At 31.8% G+C, this 23089-nt stretch overlaps 1 protein-coding gene and 1 long non-coding RNA gene across 3 annotated transcripts; both read right to left on the bottom strand.

The window, feature by feature from the left end:
• Positions 1–2771: 2771 nt before the first annotated feature.
• On the bottom strand, positions 2772–7458 carry LOC134717519 (uncharacterized). The gene is made up of 3 exons (XR_010107363.1): positions 7341–7458; positions 3569–3676; positions 2772–2833 (listed from the first exon to the last, which is right to left on the bottom strand). It is a non-coding gene; the product is annotated as an uncharacterized LOC134717519 (long non-coding RNA).
• A 1140-nt stretch (positions 7459–8598) lies between these two features.
• Positions 8599–18504, bottom strand: LOC134719232 (uncharacterized). 2 transcript variants are annotated; one of them, XR_010107555.1, is made up of 4 exons: positions 17764–18504; positions 12121–16532; positions 10752–10914; positions 8599–10395 (listed from the first exon to the last, which is right to left on the bottom strand). XR_010107555.1 is itself a non-coding variant. In XM_063582238.1 (3 exons), exons 1-3 carry the CDS (start codon positions 17806–17808, stop codon positions 10842–10844), a joined length of 4530 nt encoding a protein of 1509 aa, XP_063438308.1. In that variant the 5' UTR covers positions 17809–18504; the 3' UTR covers positions 8599–10841. The 2 variants fall into 2 exon arrangements, 1 of the variants encoding a protein (XP_063438308.1); XM_063582238.1 differs by having other exon boundaries at positions 8599–10914.
• Between the last annotated feature and the right edge of the window lie 4585 nt (positions 18505–23089).

Below are 23089 nucleotides of genomic sequence, written 5' to 3'. Positions count from 1 at the left end.
AAAAATCGCAAATTGCAAAATGCATGTACACATTTGACGTTTTTTTTTTCTTCATGATGAATTAGCTATTTTATTTTATCATTATTTATGTTCAGACATGCAATAGCTTTGTCGTGTGCATTGTGATTTTGGTGATTTCATTTTCACGGGGTTCTCACTAAGGCGAGTCCATGAGTCCTGGACTCGTGAAAATCTGTCTTGACTCGCCAATTTTAAAACTGGTGAGTCCAACGACGCATTTCGTATAAACTGAACACACATATCATCATTTTATAACATAAGTTTAAACGTAACCTGGGGTCCGTAGGTGGCCTGTTGCAAGGCAACATTTTTGTCCCTCTCCAATATACCCTTCTTTTCCGGTGGCAGTCCAAATTTCTTCGACCATCATCCCAGATAGCCTCTATTGTATCAACCTACCTATTGAATTTATTGTGAACTTGTTCTCGTCCTGAATATGCATGAAATATTTGCCACTGGACGTTAAGCAACCAACAATCAATCAATCAATAAAAGTAACCTGAATTTAATGTCATAAATACTAAAATGATAAATTCTATTGCAATAAAAAAATTTCTTCTTTCTGTTGGACTCACCATGCCAAAAAATGACGAGTCCCTGGACTCGCCTTCAAAAATCCTTAGTGAGAACGCTGATTTTCTGTTCAATGGGTTTGTGTCATTATCAGTTTAAATGGAAATATTGTTTTATTCAGGCCAAGATCTTTTGAACTGTGGAACGTTTTGTTATTTACAAATTTCATTTTCGATTGATCTGTTGAACTGTTCAATCAACATATAAAATGTACATTATTAGTGACTATGTAATTTTTTTTCCCAGTGACACATCTACTTCATCAGCCTCAACAGTTGATCCTGTAGTTAAAAATAAACTGAGGAAGCTGACAGATGAAGGTACAAACTACAAAAACTGAAATAGAGGAATACGTGTTATATAACTAATTGCAGTGGACTAGGGTAGGTAGACAAAAATAGGGTAGGGTAGACTAGGTAGGGTAACGTGAATCAAGGCTTGAAGTTATATTATTTTGATCATTTGGTTTGGAATAATCAAATATTGAGACCGTACAAGTCCTTTTGATTTCACATGATCTGATATGACTTTGAAATGGTTTTTTTTCATTATGTTCCTCATGAAAGCCTTGCTTGTGTTTTTCATTAAGATTTTTGCCATTTTTCGAAGTTTCTGAGTAATAAGGGGGCAAAGGGGCCAAAATAAGGTCAATTAGTAGTAGTGTCTCATTATTTAAAATAGTTTATATATCAGTTGACCGTTTAAAGGCGGCAGAAAGTAACTGTAGTGACATTACCCTGGAGCTCTATATATTTATTTATCCTGCAATAGGGTGTCCTACATAGGAAAAATTGCGACATATGTTAAACATATGTTTTTCATATGTTTGAAAACATATGTTTAGGCCCGACATGAAAACATATGTTTTTGATCATATGAAAAACATATGTTAAACATATGAAAAACATATGTTTATAAAATCATATGAAAAACATATGTTTTTCATTTGTTTTCATCCCAGACCTAAACATATGTTTTCATATGTTTGGCCTAAACATATGTTTTCATATGTTCGGCCCAAACATATGTTTTCATATGTTTTTATATTGGTCCTAAATATATATTTTTTTTATGTTTTTTTTTTTTATTTTTCAAATGCATTTATTTTTTCATGTACTGTATATGTATTTTTGTTTGGTTTGTTTTTAATGGTATGAATGTTTTTCTTCTTCATCATCTTTTTTCTTCTGTCAGGAACTCATTTTGAGTGTAAATACTTCAATATGACGATTTGAATAACCCCAAATACTTGATTCCACAGAAAATACATGGCAAATTCAAAAGCTCTAACAAATAAAAAGCAACTGTATACATTAGCATTCCTTTATGCAGAAAAATAATTATCAGTCAGTGCTCCATAATTTGTATTGTATATCTAGTAAAACTTTTTTTTATTAAGCTGTTGTGCCTCTATTTTCATATTTTTGTCTCTTAGGCATATCCCATTTCTATTGTTTCTATTGTCTATGTTCTATTTTCATATTTTGTCTCTTAGGCATACCCCTTTTTTATTGTCTATGTCCTATTTTCATATTTTTGTCTCTTAGGCATACCCCATTTCTATTGCCTATGTTCTATTTTCATATGTTTGTCTCTTTGACATATCCCATTTCTATTGTCTATATTCTATTTTCATAGTTTTGTCTCTTTGACATCATCCATTCTATGTTTGCCTCTTTGACATACCCTAATTCTATTGTCTATATTCTATTTTCATCTTTATGAAACCCTAATTCTATTGTCTATATTCTATTTTCATCTCTATGAAATACCAAATTTTAAGTGTCTATATTCTATTTTCATATGTTTGTCTCTGTGACATACACGATTTCTATTGTTGATAATCTATTCTAATTGACGTATGTGATATTTCTTTTGTCTATATTCTATTTCCCTCTGATGGATGTGATATTTCTATTGCTATATATATCACATACACATTGATATGTAATTGTCTACACTGCTACATGTAGCTATTACAGGTGCTAGTGCATGCAGCCACTTTTGTGGCCCTTTAGGGCTTGCTGTTTCATGTGAGCTCTGTTTTGAAAACCGTACTTTGACCTGTAATGGTTTACTTTTACAAATTATGACCTGGATGGAGAGTTGTTTCATTGACACTAATACCACATCTTCTTATATCTATAATTAAGAAAGACAACTAGATTGACTATTGAGTTCACTATTGTATTAATTTAAAATGAATGTTCTTTGGTTCTGTTTCTTTACTTTTCAGTTCCTGAAAATAAAAATAACAGAATAGAGTTTCAATGTCCACTGAGTTGCACATATTTTATATATCAAGGGGCAATAATTAAAAAAGGCACTTGAATAAAATTATAAATAAAAAAGTGTGCTTTGAAAAAAGGTTCTTTTTCTTGTACATGTATATGAAATATTTTAAACAGACCTTCAAGGGCAGTATTACAGTATACTATGTGTTTTATAAAAATTGAACTGATGAGAGCGCTTACAAGGACATTTTCCTTTATTCAAAATTTTCAAGGGGCATAACTCTTTTGAAAATAGTCAATCTGTCAAAAGTAGTGAACTTGACCAAGATATTGCTGATATTAAAGTATAGTATAAGTTTTATAAAAATCTGGCAAGAATTGTACATGCAAGACAAATATAAACACCTTACAATCATTCCATAAACATATTAACCAATGTCTGCCATACAATATGTAGTTTTAATTTTTAAATGGTTCACATTTTGCATTCTTAAACAAGTTGAAGGTTACTATATGGTATGGATTTTGATTATTGTTCATTGCCTAACAGTGAGTCGAGTGACCAGTAAATGTTTTATCTTTGTTCTTCAGTTTTTTAATTGATAGTTGTCACATTGAGGATCATACCCCATCTCCTTATATCAATATTCTAGTTCTTTAAAAACATTCTACGGTTAAAAGAATTTGAATACATAACATTAAATTATTTAAATCAAATACAATTCTACATATGAACTTACTTTGATACCAGGTTTTTTTACAGGACATCTAGATTTGCACCTACATGTTCGTCGTAACATGAACTTCAGTGATTCTAATACTGCACTTTCCTTTCATTTGGTAACAAGCTAAAATTGTAAATTTTAAGTTAATCCAAAAGTCCAGACAAAAACTAGATGTACATGTAGTATGAACTAATTAATACTTTTAAGTTTTACTAGTGGAAACAAAAAATGGAAACAATTTATAAACAAACAACAAATATATGTATAGCATGAACTTTCTCATATATATCATGTATATATAATCATGATAATAAACTATTCTTCTGCCTAAGTTTTAAAAAAATCCATTTGGGCATTAACTTAGGTTTATTAAATCTTGATTTGCTTTTTCATAGGCAAAATTGTTGAAATACAACATTTATCTATAAATATTAAACTCATGAACATAACATGTTGTCATTTGTGTTACCATCTGTATACTTCATGCATTTAATAAAAGAACAGTGTTTCAATGTACCTCACCAATTGATGGATACATATAAAATTTGCTGTCAAAAAGCAATAACCACAACAAATAATTATGTTCTTTTTTTTAACATTTTTCATAAATTATAAAAATCATGAAAATAATCTACAAGAAAAGTAGACATGCGTGAGATGCAATTTTCCTTACAATATCTATTTCCAAAAGGCAAAACTCTTGTAAACATATTTTATTGATCTTGTATTGCTTGTTAAGCCTGTTAAGTTTCTCTTTATCTTCTTTACATGTAGTTCTTGCTCAAAACACAAAACAGGAAAAGATTGCAAAATTTACGAGAAAGTTGTTAAAAAATAACTATAAAGGGCAACAACTCCTTAAGAGGTCCATTGAACATTTTGGTTATGTTGACCCTTGTAGATCTTACTTTGATGAACATTATTGCATGAAACGAACTATCCCCCTCAACTGAATGAAATCCCCCTCGGAGCAATAACCCTAAAACTCAATCCCATCCTTTTTTTGTAGTATGGAACCTTGTAGTACAATTTCAGAGAGATCCATACACTCAGTGGCGGTTCCAGAAATTATCATAAGTGGGGGGCCCACTGATTACCTTAGAGGGGAGCCGATCCGGACATGCTTCAGTAATTCTCTATATAATCATCCAAAATTTTACCAGAAAAGGGGGGCCAGGGCCCCCTGGGCTTCCCCTCTAAATCTGCCTATGAGTCACTTAAACACAAGTTATTGTCTGGAAACTAGAAACATGCTTCTTTTTGGCCCCTTTTTGCCCCTAATTCCTACATATTTTGGGCAACTAACTCAAAACTCTATCCCAGCCTTCTCCTTGTTAATATATGGAACATTGTGGTACAATTTCAGGGAGATCTATACAATTACACACAAAAACTAGAAAAATGCTTGTTATTGACCCCTATTTCCTAAACTTTGGCCCCACTATAACCCCTAAACTGAATCAAAACCTTTTTTTGTGGTTTTAAACATTGTGGTACAATTTCAGAGCAATTGAAATACTTATAAACAAGTTCTATTCTGAAAATATGAAAATGTTTCTTTTTGGCCAATTTTGGTCCCCTAATTCCTAATTCCTAAACGGTTGGGACTTCCGACCATTATCCACAAAATCATCCCAACCTTTTTTTGAGGTATTGGACCTTCTAAACAAAATTCATTTAAAAATTAATGCACTTAAAACTTAGTTATATTTTTGGAAACCAATGTGTCTTCGGACGCAGCAGACACCTTTCCATTATACAATCCCCAAAAATTGTGTGTGGTCTTATAAAAAGAACAAGCAATGTAGTGTATATAGAGCTTCCAATGCTATTTTTGATAAATGGTCCAGTAGAAAAAAATAGTTTTTCACTGCTTACACGAAATCAAAATTTGTAACATGTAGATAGTCTGACAAAAACAAAATATTCAAACAAAGTTATCCTTTTTTAGCTCACCTGGCCCGAAGGGCCAAGTGAGCTTTTGTCATCACTTGGCGTCCGGCGTTCGGCGTCGTCCGTCGTCGTCCGGCGTCGTCCGTCGTCGTCCGTCGTCGTCGTCGTCCGTCGTCGTTAACTTTTACAAAAATCTTCTCCTCTGAAACTACTGGGCCAAATCAACCAAACTTGGCCACAATCATCATTGGGGTATCTAGTTTAAAAAATGTGTGGCGTGACCCGGTCAACCAACCAAGATGGCCGCCACGGCTAAAAATAGAACATAGGGGTAAAATGCAGTTTTTGGCTTATAACTCAAAAACCAAAGCATTTAGAGCAAATCTGACATGGGGTAAAAATGTTTATCAGGTCAAGATCTATCTGCCCCGAAATTTTCAGATTAAATGGTCAATCGGTTGTTGGGTTGCTGCCCCTGAATTGGTAATTTTGAAGAAATTTTGCTGTTTTTGGTTATTATCTTGAATATTATTATAGTTAGAGATAAACTGTAAACAGCAATAATGTTCAGCAAAGTAAGATCTACAAATAAGTCAAACATGACCAAAATGGTCAGTTGACCCTTTTAGGAGTTATTGCCCTTTATAGTCAATTTTTAACCATTTTTCGTAAATTAAAGTAATCTTTTACAAAAATCTTCTCCTCTGAAACTACTTGGCCAAATTAATCCAAACTTGGCCACAATCATCTTTGGGGTATCTAGTTTAAAAAATGTGTGGCGTGACCTGGTCAACCAACCAAGATAGCCGCCACCGCTAAAAATAGAACATAGGGGTAAAATGCAGTTTTTGGCTAATAACTCAAAAACCAAAGCATTTTGAGGAAATCTGACATGGGATAAAAATGTTTATCAGGTCAACATCTATCTGCCCTAAAATTTTCAGATGAATCGGTCAATCGGTTGTTGGGTTGCTGCCCCTGAATTGGTAATTTTGAGGAAATTTTGCTGTTTTTGGTTATTATCTTGAATATTATTATAGATAGAGATAAACTGTAAACAGCAATAATGTTCAGCAAAGTAAGATCTACAAATAAGTCAACATGACCAAAATGGTCAGTTGACCCCTTTAGGAGTTATTGCCCTTTATAGTCAATCTTTAACCATTTTTCATAAATCTAAGTAATCTTTTACAAAATCTCCACTGAAACTACTAGGCCACAATCATCTTTGGGGTATCTAGTTTGAAAAATGTGTCCGATGACCTGGCCATTCAACCAAGATGGCCGCCACGGCTAAAAATAGAACATAGGGGTAAAATGCAGTTTTTTGCTTATAACTATGAAACCAAAGCATCTAGAGCAAATCTGACAAGTAGTTAAATTGTTAAGTCAATATCTATCTGCCCTGAATTTTTCAGATGAATTGGACAACTGGTTGTTGGGTTGCTGCCCTCCCCTTGGTAATTTTTAAAGAAATTTTGCCGTTTTTGGTTATCTTGAATACTTTTATAGATAGCGATAAACTGTAAACAGCAATAATGTTCAGCAAAGTAAGATCTACAAATAAGTAAACATGACCTAAATGGTCAATTGACCCCTTAAGGAGTTATTGCCCTTTATAGTCAATTTTTAACAATTTTCATTAATTTGGTAAATTTATGTAAATTTTTACCAAATATAGTTCTCTGTTTTACTAATGGGCAAAGTTCATGATAGATATAATTGTAAGAAGCAAAATCGTTCAGTAAAGTAAGAACTTCAAACACATCACCATCACCAAAATACAATTTTGTCATGAATCCATTTGTGTCCTTTGTTTAATATGCACATAGACCAAGGTGAGCGACACAGGCTCTTTAGAGCCTCTAGTTATTACATGTACATACAAATGTACCTCTCGTCATGAAATAATTGCTGGCTGCTCTTTATATGCACATACATGTAAATCAATGCCTCAGAGAATTGCATTCTGTTGCTTAGCTTCTTCTTCTTCTTGGAGTACTTCCATAGAAAATGCTAAAAGAAATAATGTAAAATGAAATGAAATTAAAATATCTGACAAATTGCCTTAAATATTTTTATACATGTTGTATGGCAAAATTGACTTATTTTGATGTTTAAAAAGAAGACCAAAAGATCTAGACTTGCCCTGAAAAAAAATAATACTAGTTATATACTATATATATATATATAAAAGTATTAAATCATTTGAATGTTTTAATCCTTCTTATTAAATCCATACGCCTGTTGTATGAATTCAATGGTGTATCAAAGTGGTTAAATTTGATCTCTGACTAAATAAATTAATGCCAATCTTTTTCATCAGTTAACAGTACAAATTGTACATGTGGTCAAGGGGATAACTTAATTCAGGAGCCTGTAATTCAGTGGTTGTCGTTTTTTTTATGTGTTACATATTTGTTTTTTGTTAATTTTTTGTACATAAATAAGACCCTAAGTTTTCTCGTTTGAATTGTTTTACATTGTCATTTAGGGACTTTTTATAGCTGACTATGCAGTATGGGATTTTCTCATTGTTGAAGGCTGTACGGTGCCCTATAGTAGTATAGTTGTTAATTTCTGTCATTTAATTTTTTGGTCTCTTATGGACAGTTGTCTCATTGGCAATCATACCACATCTTCTTTTTTAATGCATGTTGTTATGCCAGATAGTTTCATGCGTTGTCTACTCTTTGTTTCTAAAATTTTCTTTAGGAGTAACATATATATTTGTTGTTTTTGGTAGGCATTAGGGAATTTTTTAAACTATGTACATGTATGTGCAGTAACTAAATACACAGCCTTTATAACTAATTTTCAAATTAAACAAGTGAAACTGTGAGCTACATGTACTGCTCACTGATGATACCCCCGCCGCAAGAGGATAATATTAACAGTGTAAAAATATGCAAGTGTTCAGTAAACAGGAAGTTGTCGAGTGATGAATCTGAAAACGCATCACACGGTATAGCTGACTTAGATAAACCCTGAAACAAAATTTCAGAAATCCTTGTATTGTAGTTCCTGAGAAAAATGTGACGAAAAATATTCATGGGACAGACGGACTGACTGACGGACTGATGGAAGGACTGATGGAAGGACAGACAGAGGTAAAACAGTATAGCCCCCTTTTTTAAAACGGGGATATAAGGCAGATTTTTCAGTATTGTGTTTTGTCACCTACTTTCAAAATAAAAAAATAAAGTAGACATTTCATGGAAACAAATTATATTTTTTGAAAATTTATGATCAGTAGGGCTTAAATCTTCCAACACATAGTAAATAATGTACCAGATTATTGAATAATTTCCAATGAAACAGGGTTGCCCACATTTTCTCCTTTTCCACCCTTGTCCAAAATTGCATAAATTTTGGTTTAAACCCTTTTCCCTGAGTTAAAACTAAAACACATTCTGAAAGTAAATTGGTTTTGGAAGATAATTAGCATCTAACACATTACTATTTCCAATATATTAGTGGAAATAAATAATGTATAACTTGTTGGACATGTAACGGACATAAAATGTGACGTAAAGTTTTCATTTTGCTAGGAAATTGACCTCTTCTTCACAGTATTTTTTTTTTAATCAGTTAAGATTTTCATGTGTTACATATATTAACATTATACAAGTTGAATTTATGCCAGATTCTTTAAAAAAAACATGTTTTTAATTACTGCTGTTGCTAATGTGACAGAGACAAAAATTAGTAACGTTAGCAACATTTGGACATGTCACATTAGCAACAACATCTTTAAAAGTTAAAATGTATGCATACAGTAATGTTTATCTTTGCCTGTAGTTATACTATTATATATATTCTGGTTAATAGTTTCTTAATATACAGAATGTAATTGTCTTAATATCAAATGTCAAACTAGAAACCAATTCACAGTACCCCGGTTGTAACATTAGCAACACCTTCTTCAGTTATACTTTAAGAAAATTCCCGTTCTTGTTGATATCTTTTTCAGTTACCCAGATAATCATGTCAAAATGATTAGAGTACCAAAAAGAACCCTTCCTTGTAGTAGATGAACCAACCAACCAGATTTAATGGATGCATTAATATTAATTATTGCATAAATTCCATTAGAAGCCAAGTGCATATATGGACTAGAACAAGTTAAATATTATTAAACTGACCCAGACATACTATACTAACTGTTTTGCCTATATTTCTGAGCCGACCTTTGCTCTTATTAAAAGATGCTGTATGCTTGGAGGACAAGAGGCACAGTATACACATTTTAATGTCTATTGTTTTATCCGAAATTGGAGTAAACCTGAAACCAAAAGCACTAAATACTAGTTACTAAAAGGCAGGATATTGATTCTTTTTGAAGTATTAAAGCTATGTTTCCCATGTCAAGAGGCAAATACCAATTTTAAATAAACCTGCAACCAAAAACACAAAATACTAGTAGCTAAAAGGCCAGATATTGATTCTTTATGAAGTATAAACTAAGTTATCCATGTCAAGAGGCAAATACCAATTTTAATTAAACCTGCAACCAAAAGCACTAAATACTAGTAGCTAAAAGGCCAGATATTGATTCTAGATGAAGTATAAACTGTTATCCATGTCAAGAGGCAAATACCAATTTTAATTAAACCTGCAACCAAAAGCACTAAATACTAGTAGCTAAAAGGCCAGATATTGATTCTAGATGAAGTATTACTGAGATTTGCCATGTCATGTCTGGCCAGAAAAATCAAACAAGAAATTAATAAACAATTTCAAATCAGTTTGCACATATATAGTGAGTACTGATATGCAATAGTGATCAATGCCTCAACACCTTGTTTTGTCAATTAAATCATGATCCGATGATAGATGCATCAGCATCTTGCATTCAAAATCTCAAATACTGCTGAAGCTTAAAATTAATTTAATGTTTTAATTTAACAGTCATTTTCTGTCTCCCGGTTTCTTCTGGAGGACTTCATCTGAAAGAAAATAAATTGAAAATATTACTGCTTATAATATATATGATTATGAAAAAAAAAATGTTTTACTATTATTTTAGGACTTTTCTTCAAATTTACATCACTCTTAATGGGATTTTTTCTGAATGCTTGAAGTATGGTTTTAAAAATTTTGTTGTCATTATTAGTTTTAGCTGAAACGGTAACCATGTTTTTTTACTGATTACCCTAGATAATGCTAAGGTACACTTGAAAATCAAATTGACAATTTCTTGGTAATTATTTCTGTGAACAATGACTTTTATGCCAACTAGATATATATATATGGTAGCTTAAATGTGATATAAAGCCCTTCAAAGAAACAGATTATAAATTACCTTTGAATATATATAAAAGTAAACGCCCCTGCATTATTATCTCTGGTGGTTTAAGTTTTTGTATAATATCATGTTCAGCTATGATGTACTTTAATGTTCCCTCCTTCCACCTTCTATTACATCTAGTAGATGCATAATAAAAAATCCATGGCCATTCAGACACCTGAAACAAGATTTAAAAATAATGACAAGTGACTTCTCAATACACAAATGATACATGTAGATGAAATCAATGAAATAACAGAACACTGTAAATATTATTTTTTAATTGTAGCTTGATTAATGTGTTTTTTTTTCATGTATTCTGACATTTAACAAAGAATATCTTGTGTCATTAAGTATAAATCTAAATTTTCGTACAATGAACATATCTTTCTTAGTTTAAAGATAACACATATTTTATTAATAAATTGTTGATATAAATCAAGAAATGTATGTACATATCTTCACAAACAAAAAATTAAACATAACCTGACCTAAACTTCAAAATGATAGCTTTAAAAATAATGACCGATTTTTTTTTCTTCAAATGTACCAATCAAGCAGTCATTGAAAATTGAAAAGCATTTAAAGATTTTCCAAGTTAAGACCCTGTTTTTTCAATAAATATATCCCATTTCTATTTGTTCTTGATCTATATAGCATTTCACTGGAGAAATCTAAGTCAGGTTAGATAAAGAATGAAAAATCCAAGAAAATAAAACAAGAGGCTCTCAAGAGCCTGAATCGCTCACCTTCAATTTTTTTATGAAATGGTATATAAAACACAAACTTTATTCTAGATACCCTAGGGATCATTCAGCTTAAGTTTGGTTGGAATTAGTTCAGTAGTTTCAGAGGAGAAGATCTATGAAATAGTTTACACCGGACAGACAGACGGACGACGACGACGACGACGACGGACGACGACGGACGCCAAGTGATGGCAAAAGCTCACATTTCCTTTTAGGAAAGGTGAGCTAAAAAATAACATCAACAATTTGATGAAATTGATAACTTACAACTGCTGGGTATACATTATTTCCAAATCTGACAGCCAGATAATCCCCAGTTTTAAAAGTTCTGTTTTAAATAACATTTACCTTGTTTATAAATTATTAACCATAAACTATTTGATAAATTATTGTCATATTGTATTGGCTGTTTTTTAAAATTCTTCTTCATTTAAAGCAATGTAATAATTAGAAATTACAAGTTATAAATCTATATATTTTTAAATATAGATTCTGGTGATAATAATCTTTAAGTTAAAAAAAGTATCCAAAACGTTATCATAATTATTTAAGTACAAATGTAGTAATTGTGAGGGGAAAAAAACGCTTTGACTAGAAAAATTAATAATTTAACATCAAATGTAATTCACTTATACCTTGATTTCTCTGCTACAGTTGTCTCTAATGCACTATTATCCATAACATCTACATCAGACTTGACTTCATCATCTGATTTGACTTCTGACTTTTCATCACCTATGTTTGCTTGGCTACATAAAACTTCAGACTTGACTGGCACTGACTTGACTACATCATCTGATTTGACTTCTGACTTTTCATCACCTATGTTTGCTTGGCTACTTAAAACTTCAAACTTGACTGGCACCGACTTGACTACATCATCTGATTTGACTTCTGACTTTTCATTAACTATGTTTGCTTGGCTACTTAAAACTTCAAACTTGACTGGCACTGACTTGACTACATCATCTGATTTGACTACTGACTTTTCATCACCTATGTTTGCTTGGCTACTTAAAACTTCAAACTTGACTGGCACCGACTTGACTACATTATCTGATTTGACTTCTGACTTTTCATTAACTATGTTTGCTTGGCTACTTAAAACTTCAAACTTGACTGGCACTGACTTGACTACATCTTCTGATTTGACTACTGACTTTTCATCACCTATATTTGCTTGGCTACTTAAAACTTCAAACTTGACTTGCACCGACTTGACTACATCATCTGATTTGACTTCTGACTTTTCATTAACTATGTTTGCTTGGCTACTTAAAACTTCAAACTTGACTGGCACCGACTTGACTACATCATCTGATTTGACTTCTGACTTTTTATTAACTATGTTTGCTTGGCTACTTAAAACTTCAAACTTGACTACATCATCTGATTTGACTTCTGACTTTTCGTCACCTATGTTTGCTTGTCTACATACAACTTCAAACTCGATCGGCATTGACTTGACTACATCATCTGATTTGACTTCTGACTTTTCATCAACTATGTTTGCTTGGCTACTTAAAACTTCAGACATGACATCAATGTCACTATTATCAATGTTCATAAAAACATCATTTTTAAGAAAAGTTTTAATAAAACTGTCATCTTCATTTAAACTAGTATCTGAATCATCAAAGCAAATCAAGGGTTCAGTATTAACTGAGTGTGATTCTTGTCTATGAAGTGGTAAGAGCGGGACAAAATGATTGATGAATCCATCATTTCTAGTTGATGACCACATTACAGCAGCAGAGATAGAATATAAACCTTCTTGTTCTTTCAAGGGAAGAATTCGCCTGTGGAGTACAGTTCTTGGAACAACATCAGTGTGTACATCTGGATAAACAGACATTATTTCACATTTTAATACTGATGAAACTGCGAGAAGTTCCCAAATACCCATCCAGGATCCATTTTTACACGAGTTTAATACCTCTTCTTCATAAAGTCTTCTAATAACATTTCTTGTAAGTCTATCTCCAGGTGTATATTGCTCCAGAAACATTATATATGTATTTAGTAGACAAGAAGCATCCTTCTTGGGGAAACTGTTTCCCTTGATAAGATTTTCATTTTTGAGGTATAATTCTGCATTAATGCACATCTCTACTGTTATTCTTGCTCTAATTTCCTTAAAATTATTTTCATTCCCAAAGACAAGAGTGCTGATGCTTCTGGGAAGACAATTCCCATCCCCGTACACCACCACTGGCAAATAGTTCACAAACTTTGTTGTCTGTAGTCTAAGTTTGGGGAATAAATTTGATGCATCACGGTCAACTACTAAATTATTTGAGACAATATTAGTATCTTCATTTATCACAATTTCAATTTGTTTGAATTCTTCATCTAACTGTGTACATAATGCCAGTAAGATATCATAGTCTGCACACCTTTGCAATTCCTGAAGTTTTAAATCAAAATATTGTTTCCTGTCTATTGCTGTGTGCTCATTTGGTGGTTGTTGTTGTTCTGCTGTCCTCGATGGCACACTTTGTTTTACTACCTTTGGTTTTGAAGATACTGTTTCATTCTTTTTCCTTATTGATGTTTTCTTTTCTTGTAGAACAACAGGTACCTTTGGTTTTGATGATGCTGTTTCCTTCTTTTTCTTAATTGCTGTTTTCTTTTCTTGTGGAACAACAGGTACTTTTGGTTTTGATGATGCTGTTTCCTTCTTTTTCTTAATTGTTGTTTTCTTTTCCTTGACTTTCAATTTTGCATTTTCTTTGTTTTCACTGTTTTTATTTCCCTGTATAATTGTCTTCCTCTTTGATTCTTTAACTTCTTTACCTTCATTTTGGATCTTTATTCTTTCAATATCTGTATAGTCAGAATTTATACATCTTTCATAGTCCCGTTTTAAACATTGTTCACAAAAACATGACACCTTCTTAATGTTAAGTGCACCTTGTGTTTGAGGATCATTGTTAACTTGATGTATCTGTCTTATTCCTTTAATGGGTTTAACAGTGTCTTCTTTAGAATGTTCGATAATGTTTTTATCAACTAGGAAAAAATCTCTCTTCGATCCTGGTTCATCAAAAACAATATGCTCACAGCACCAATTATACATGTCTGTAGCATTTGTTATAATTGCTCGTCGTCCTATTACAACTGAGTCCACTGCTTTATTAACAGCAGCAACCTCTCCATCAGATTCACTTTTGCCGTGTTCACTCCCAAAATAATGACGCTGTATAACAACATTTTCTTGTGCTAATTTGGCAAAAGTGTGCCTACTTTTATACTGTCCAGCACAACCATCAGAAAAAATTATCAATTCCTTGTAGGGTATAGATTTTTCATCCAAAAATTCAAGAGTTTTGTTTTGAAAATACTCGACTGCTTTTGAGTCGTGTGTAATATCATCACTCAGAAATACTAAAGAATGTCTTACAATCAGTTCTGGCACATCATTGGAGTGATAAAATAAAACTATAGGATGTATTGTAATCTGAGCTGCAGCAAAATATGCTGATTTAATTTCATCTTGATATCTCACTAGTCTATTTCTTCCGAAATCCATTACCATTAAAATATTATCTTTAGGAAGATTATCTTTTATCGTGTTAAACTGGAACTGTTGCCAATCAGCAGTAAATACATGTTTAACAAGGGATGTTCCTTGTGTTGGTTTTTCAACGTCTTCCTGCAATTCCTCTAGACATTGATGAACATTTCCTTCTTTCTGTACCAAACATTTCCTTATTTTACCATCACTTCCCATTTTTCTCTCCCAATGGTTCCAGGACAGCTTACGTATTTGTTCTTGATCTGTATTTAAATCACGATAATGTTGTACAATATTACAATGTTTCTCGTGTGAACTACACATTTCACAAATGCCATAAATGCATTTACTTTGGTGAAATCTCCTTGCATCAGGTTTTCTACATAATAAAAAGTTGACTAGCTCTTTTTCATTTCTTGGACTTTTATGATGAGAGAAAGCTCTGTTTAGGCATGTAAGTTTGTATTTAATGTTAAAACATGTAGGACAAACACACACATTCCACTGAGTTTTTGTCAATAGTCGGACACATTTTGGCTTTAATGATATAAATTTAGAAAAGCTCAATTTACTAGTAGGATTCTCATCTCTGAAGGTTTTAAATGCAGCTGTTAATGTCATTTGTAGAGAATAACCAGGCCCATATTTTGTAGTATATCTCTTCTGTGGTAGAACTCTGGCTGTTCTTAGGAAAAATGACTTCACCAAGTTTTCTTTTGTTTTCGAAAATTTATCCTTCCTTGTTTTTCTAGGTTGTATCTTCAGGTTCTTCAATGCTTTTCTGACTATGTTTTTTCTATCATAACTTTTCAGATATCTGAGAGTATTTCTATCTAAAAGATCCTTAGTAAATGCCATGTTTCTACGCATAAATATGCTTGCATACTTTTTTTCTTTCTGTATCAGTTGTTCGTATATTGCATCCTTTTTCCTTGGTGTTGTGTTTTTAATGATGTGTGTTAAAAGATCTACAAACTTTCTTGGTGTAGCTGGCAACTGTTGTCTTACTGAGGACGCCTTATTCCACAAGGACTGCTTTGTTTTGTATCCTATCATGTCATGACTTTTTTCAGTTTTCTGTTTCAATTTTGGCAATTGCATCTTTTTCTCATCATCTTTTGTTGTTTTTTTACGATTTTTATTCTTTTCCTTAACCCATCTTTTTTTATAATTTGAGGTGTTTGCTCTGTATTTTGCGTTTGCCACTCTCCATTTCTCTCTCTTTGTTTGCACATTTTTTCTTGTTGATGGTTTACTTTTTGTATTTTTGTTTGATCCAATCTTAACTTTAATTGGTGTTTCAGTTTTTTCTTTCTTTCTTTGTCTTAGTTTAGCTTGCCTCATTCTCAGATTTTCTAGGATATTTTTGCATACTTGCTCTTCTTCTGGTGTTTTGTTCTTTTTCAATCTTATTGACTTCAATTTTTGTCTATTTGTTTTGGAGTGTTCTTTTTGTTTTTCTAAATATTGTTTATACTTTTGAGGATTATTCTTTTTAAGCTGTTCTCTCCAAATGGTGCTGCGATGCTTCTAGAAAAGAAAAAAAAATATAAGTGTTTGTGACAGACAGGCTGTACAACCTCATACAAAAGTTTTTTTCAGTAAAAAAATACAGAAATCCAGTTAAAAACAAGAGTATCTGTGAGCTACTGCTCACTTATGAAACCACACTAAAAGTATACAGTAAACAGGAAATTAACCATTTAGCCACTGTGGGATGGATTGATGAATAATTCTTGAAACCAAGTTTTAGAAATGCTTATATTTTAATATAATGTAGTTGTTCTGAGAAAAAAATGTAACAATTTAAAGCGGGCATATATCATGTATATCATGTATATAATATTACTTGAAATAAAATTATCAGAATGGGTTTTTTTGTATTTTTTTATTTGTCCCTGTACCTTCAAATAAAATTGAATGCTAACCCTGGTTCTTTATTATTTATCATATGATTTTAACCTTCTTGCTGCCAGATTAAATTTTTTTACCATGTTACTCACACCACAATAGTGTATGACGGTCTCAGTATTTTGTTACGTTTTAAAATTCAAAATTCTGTGTGATGTTTTTAGAATTGCAATAGATGCAATTTAGTCTCACTTGTAGCATTAGCAACTTTAACAAATGTCTTTTCGTAACATATGCAACATAGTATATCTGTTCCATCTCATAGCATCATAGATGTAAAAATCCTTCTTTAAATTTATTCAAAATTATTTGAAAATACTAAATTTACAGAAATTAGTAGTTTTTTCACCCATATTTCAACTGTTTCTACAAATATTTTTTTTGGAAAATTTATGAATTTATTGTCGTAATTTGTGTCCAACATGAAACATTAGCAACATAATTGAACATTACTTCCTTCTTTTTTGTCCATAAGTAACGTTCCCAACACCTATTCAAGTCTTCAGGGAACATTCGCAACGACTGTACTTGTCTCACTAGACTCAGATCGACATTCGCAACATTGAATTTATGTCCGAAAGTAACAATCGCTACATAAAAATGTGTCCAACTTATACCGTTCACAACAACTTATCAAGAATAATGTATATTATATGTTCCAAGATGAACGGGATGACTCAAATGTTCGTAAAATACGATCAAATCTCGATTGACGATGAAAAAACACAACAAAAGCTTCTTAATTTGATATTATCATGAAATTACTTGATTCGACTATTTGTTGCGAACTTCCTTATGATGGACGGAATATATACAAGTTCCTCATGCAGTGAAATTACATACAACTTACCTTTTGTTTCCTCCCATCCTGTGAATCAACCGATTCAGCTTCCATTTCTACTCAGGGCGAGATCGCAACTTCTATACAGGAGAGCTACAGATCTAAATATAATGTTCCTCACGTGACCCTGATAAGGACGGAAACGTAGATCAGTAACATTCGCAAAAATAGAACAGCCAATGATATTGATTCCTCTAGTCCGTTGACCCCCTTAAGGTCATCAAAATGTAAATAATTGGTATTTTCAATGATTCATAAATCCGAAGATAAAAATAACTACAATGGACTGTCTGAGAACCAAAATAAAAGTTGCGATCGCGACATACCACACCGGACGGAAAATATGTAACATTCGCAATTTTTTATTAAAATGCACTTTTTTAACCTTTACTAATAAAAATCTGCCTTTAAATTGTGATAAACACCCAAAAGGAGACTTTTTATTAAAATATAAGCCCATGATATAATGCCCAACATATGATTTATACTTTAAAATTCAACTCAAAATAAGTTAGATTTTGGGCAAGTAGGATACCATGTCTCTGCAATGTCTAACATTTTGAAATTAAAAACTCTCTACATCTGACAGAAAACACAAATACAAATTAATTTTTATTTTTATTTACTCAGAAATACACATTTAATAGAATAACATTCTGCATTACTACATTTCACAGTCTGTTTCACAGTTTCAGCAATTCCTTTTTTGATTGATAAAAAAAATAAAATATCCTGGTTATTGTAAAATCTGCCATAATGAATACATATTTAATCACCCTAGCTATAATCTCTTTTTTGTAAAAATAGTGATTACAAATGCTTATCTGCTTTTTTCTATTGACTGTACTTGCCAGTCTTTTGATTAAACAAAAGAAATGGCATGCCCACTCCTATGGATGGGCAGAGTGGGCAAACTAGAAATTTTGCCCACCGGGTGCCCACTCCCATGGTGGGCGGGTGGACAAAGCAAAATCCACCCGAGCTGTGGTGTAACAGTGTTATTGTACAAAATGTAGTCTCAGTTTGATCATAATTAAAATTTGGGAAAAAATTTGATTAACATTATTATCTTTGGCTATGCAATGTATGAAAAGCCGGCATACATTTTATAAATCTAAATTATATGAAAAGAATGGGAGTAATAGAACCTCACTGACATCTATCCATTCATTCAGTAAAGATGCACCCCCTATTTTTTTAAATTAAGGTTGCAGTCTTGTAATTGACTGCTCCATAGACTTACATGCTAAACAGCTGATCTTAAAAAGTTACGCAATCCTGAAGTCAAAACATTTTATTTCTACTTTCTGTTTGCTATTTTTACTAGGCCGTACCACTTCCAGTAAACATGATATCCTTCCACTTTCCTGGATTGATATCCCCAAAAGATGCAAGATTTTTTTGAAAGTCTATATATATGTTTCAATTCAGCATAAACCTATAATCAAACAGAAAAAAATTGAGTTCAGAAAAAAATTCAGAAAAAAATGCACTTTTTTGTTTCCCTCCATGTTTTGACATGCACCGGAAATTGGAGTTGTAATACAAGACTGGTACCTATAACATTCATGAAATGTCTTAAAAAAATAATTCATTTACTTAGTTTCATTAAGAAGCCATATTTGAACATAAAAAGTGCCTTTATTAGAACTGTTTGGCTATATTAATGAAAATAACCCCACTATTTAAGCAGTTCCCCTTTCTGAAAAGAGGCAAAATTTGGAAATCAATCATGTCTACTAAATGATCTGTAAATCTCATTCTAGTCTATCTTCATGAATGTTTTTCTATTATTTGGATACTGTGGAGCTAGTAGAGTATGCTTATCTATTATTTTTTATTTTTTTCCTCCTGTTTAAATGAACCACATTCAATAGTTTACCCCTCCCCCTTTTTTCAATGAAATCTACCCAAGTGGGCCTCTTGTTTAAGTCAAAATTGAAAAACTACCCAAAACTTTTTCATATTGAAGAATTTGCTACAATACAACTATCTGGACACAAGAAAGACCATACCTTTCTCTTGTTTGACTATACTGGTCTTTATACATGCCTACTATATCATGGTTTTTAGACTGTACTTGACCCATCAATGCATATAAAATTTGAAATAAAATTCAAGAAAAAACAAAATGAATACTCTAGTTAGTGTTTTTGGTTAGAATATTGATAACTTGTCACACCTAATCACAAAAATCCATGTCATGATGGATAGTTTTAGAAAAATTCTACTTTTTAAACAAATTTTTAACCCAAATATGGAAATTTCAATTAACCATGCAGTGCCGCAGACAGGAAAAGAAGTATAGACTCATGAAAAATGAACATTTTATGAGAATCTTTTCACCAAAAGTTCATTTTATATATATTCTACCTAAATGTCAACAATTGAGCCATAAAAATAATAACCCTAAAGAAAAAACAGTACTTTTGTATGAAGCTGTCTCTTCAACTTTGCTCTTATTTTCAATAAAACTGTGCAACTAAAAATTGCATCATAAGAAGAAGATTTCATTGAGAAAAAAATCTTTCTATGTTCTTTTTAATTGAAAATCATGTATGTGATACCACCAAAATCTCAATTTGACTCAAACTTTTGTGCTTTATATCTATTATTACTTTTGAATGGTTTCCAGTATGAAAATGCATAATTATTACATAATTTCAGTTTTTTCAGTGTAACTTGATACCCCATAATTTTTTTCTCTTAAAAAGTTCTTAAATCATGATGTGTTATCATTCTGACCACACAAAAGTCCACATGAGCTACTTCCTTGCAGTGAACATATGAAAAAATTACCCTATGCAGGTTGCAGTCTTGTAATTGACTGCTCCATAGGCTTACATGCTAAACAGCTGATCTTTGAAAATAAAAAAATAAAAAATGCTACATAGAAAAAAAATTTCATGTTCATATCATGTATGTACTAATGTGAAATTGTGATTTAATTGAAAAAAAAGATGGTGTTGCCACGAAGAATAAAAAGTTACGCAATCCTGAAGTCAAAACATTTTATTTCTACTTTCTGTTTGCTATTTTTACTAGGCCGTACCACTTCCAGTAAACATGATATCCTTCCACTTTCCTGGATTGATATTCCCAAAAGATGCAAGATTTTTTTGAAAGTCTATATATATGTTTCAATTCAGCATAAACCTATAATCAAACAGAAAAAATTGAGTTCAGAAAAAAATTCAGAAAAAAATGCACTATTTTGTTTCCCTCCATGTTTTGACATGCACCGGAAATTGGAGTTGTAATACAAGACTGGTACCTTAACTAATCTCTACAGAGTTTACAAATATGGTTATTTGGGATGTATTTAAAAATAACCTTATGATAGATAATGAAACTGATGATTAATAAATGCAATTACTGATTACCATCGATATATACATTACAATATCGTTCCTCAGTATCGTTCTCGGGTTTACAATCAAGTCAAATAGTTTTTTGTGAAAAATTGCACACACATATTCCTGCTTTTGTCCAATTATAATTAAAAAAAAAAAGGAGCATAATTATATTTACCTTTCGTTGCCTTTTTAAGGTACATAAATGTACGTAATCCATGAAAACAAAACACTTTCGACATTTCGAACTTTCGTTGCGTTGTCGTTGACCTTCTCTAGACTTTCATTTCTATGTTTCGTTCCCCGGTTTCTTCTAGTTAATCGACAAGTCACCCAATTTAATTTATCTGTTTATAAGTAGAAGGAGAAGTAGAATCTATCTCTGTCCATTCTTAAAACTTAAATGAACAGCTGTAGACTGCTGCGGATGATCGCGTGAGCGTCCATGGTTTTGCGTGTCATAGTGCACAAAACGATAACGGTGAAAATATTTCCGAGTTTTCCCGGTTTTCGAATTCTACGTGCCAAGTACGTAATACGAGGGTCTGGAATCAAAATTAGGGATTTAAGAAAAGGGAATAAGAAAAAAAATGCAGAATTAATAATAACTAATAAAGTACAGAGAGAGAAAAATGGGGTAATCAATAAAGAAAACTAATTGAGAATAAAGAACAAACTATAAATTATATAAAGAATATTTATTCATATTATTATCTATTAATTATAACTCATTCACTTATTTCACATTCTGTTCATGATTCAGAATTAGAAAGCTCTGCTGTTGGGATGTTCTATGCTTCGATACTAATTTTTACATTTTCTTCAATTTTCATTATTTTTTTTTAAAACATATGAAAACATATGAAAAGCATATGTTTTTCATATGTTTACAAATGTATGTTTACATGTGTCATAAAACAGATGTTTACATATGTTTGCTTACATATGTTTTCATATGTTTCAAAACATATGTAAACATATGATTGTAAACATATGTTTATCATATGTTTGTCCTAAACATATGAAAAACATATGATTTTCATATGTTTTGAAAACATTTGATAAACATATGGTGCAATTTGTCCTGTGTACTATACAGAAACAACCCTACAGATATCCCTTAAAAGCTCGGCACACTGCCGGACTACGTTTGTGTTTTGCTGTTGACAAGTGTTGAATCTGCGCGACATCAGTCGCATCCCAATTACGTATTGTTCGACATTATTCGAACTAACCATTACTTTTATACGTTCTGCTTGTTTTCAAACATTTCTTTAAGAATTAAACCAATTTTCGGATAACAAAAAAACATGACCAGCAGTATTTTCTATGACGACAATCATCAATTTTTAAACTTGAATGTGTACATGTGTAACAAAATCAACCATGTCAATTTCACCATTCATATTAAGTGAAGGAGTGAAGGTCAAGTTCAATTAAAAACTCTTTTAATTGTAATATGTTTATCTCCAGATATATTCATTTCACAGTTCCACACTCCCAACACCTGAGAAGACAAAACAAACAGATCCAGGCATTAAAGATAAAAAAAAAATAGGTACCTTACAATTCGTAACAATAAACTTAAATTTAAAATAGGTGAAAAAGTGTGTGCACTGAAAATAAATGGACAAATTTGAAGAGGATCTTCATCATTTTCATAAATGATTTCATAATTTTCATCAATAATTTCATAATTTTCATCAATAATTTCATCATTTTCATCAATAATTTTAACCATGGAGGACATTACAGAAGAATTGCCGCCCGTTCCATCAGAATTTACAAAGAATTTGTATACAAGGCTTCTAACATTTTGAAAAAGAAAAATAGTTCTCCAATTAATAAACTAATTAATTATTTTAGCAGATCATTAGGAACACTCTTTGAAAATGTAGCTTCAACAGCCAGCATTAAAATCCAAATTATACCGTTTAATAACCGATGTGAAACGTAAAGGAGGAAAGGGGAGGAAAGTGGTT

Source organism: Mytilus trossulus, chromosome 5 (assembly GCF_036588685.1).
Source record: "Mytilus trossulus isolate FHL-02 chromosome 5, PNRI_Mtr1.1.1.hap1, whole genome shotgun sequence".
Classification (NCBI taxonomy): Eukaryota; Metazoa; Mollusca; class Bivalvia; order Mytilida; family Mytilidae; genus Mytilus; species Mytilus trossulus.
Note: the sequence above shows the minus strand (reverse complement) of the source record. Positions and strands in the feature narration are given on the sequence as shown.

What these genes read in the sequence shown, in the direction of transcription:
- LOC134719232 (XM_063582238.1), bottom strand. Translation starts at nt 17,808, where the DNA reads ATGGAAGCTGAATCGGTTGATTCACAGGATGGGAGGAAACAAAAG. An exon ending in AGGATGGGAGGAAACAAAAG is followed by an intron (nt 16,533 to 17,763) that starts GTAAGTTGTATG and finishes TTTCTTTTCTAG; the next exon opens with AAGCATCGCAGCACCATTTG. An exon ending in ACTGTAGCAGAGAAATCAAG is followed by an intron (nt 10,915 to 12,120) that starts GTATAAGTGAAT and finishes ATCTTGTTTCAG; the next exon opens with GTGTCTGAATGGCCATGGAT.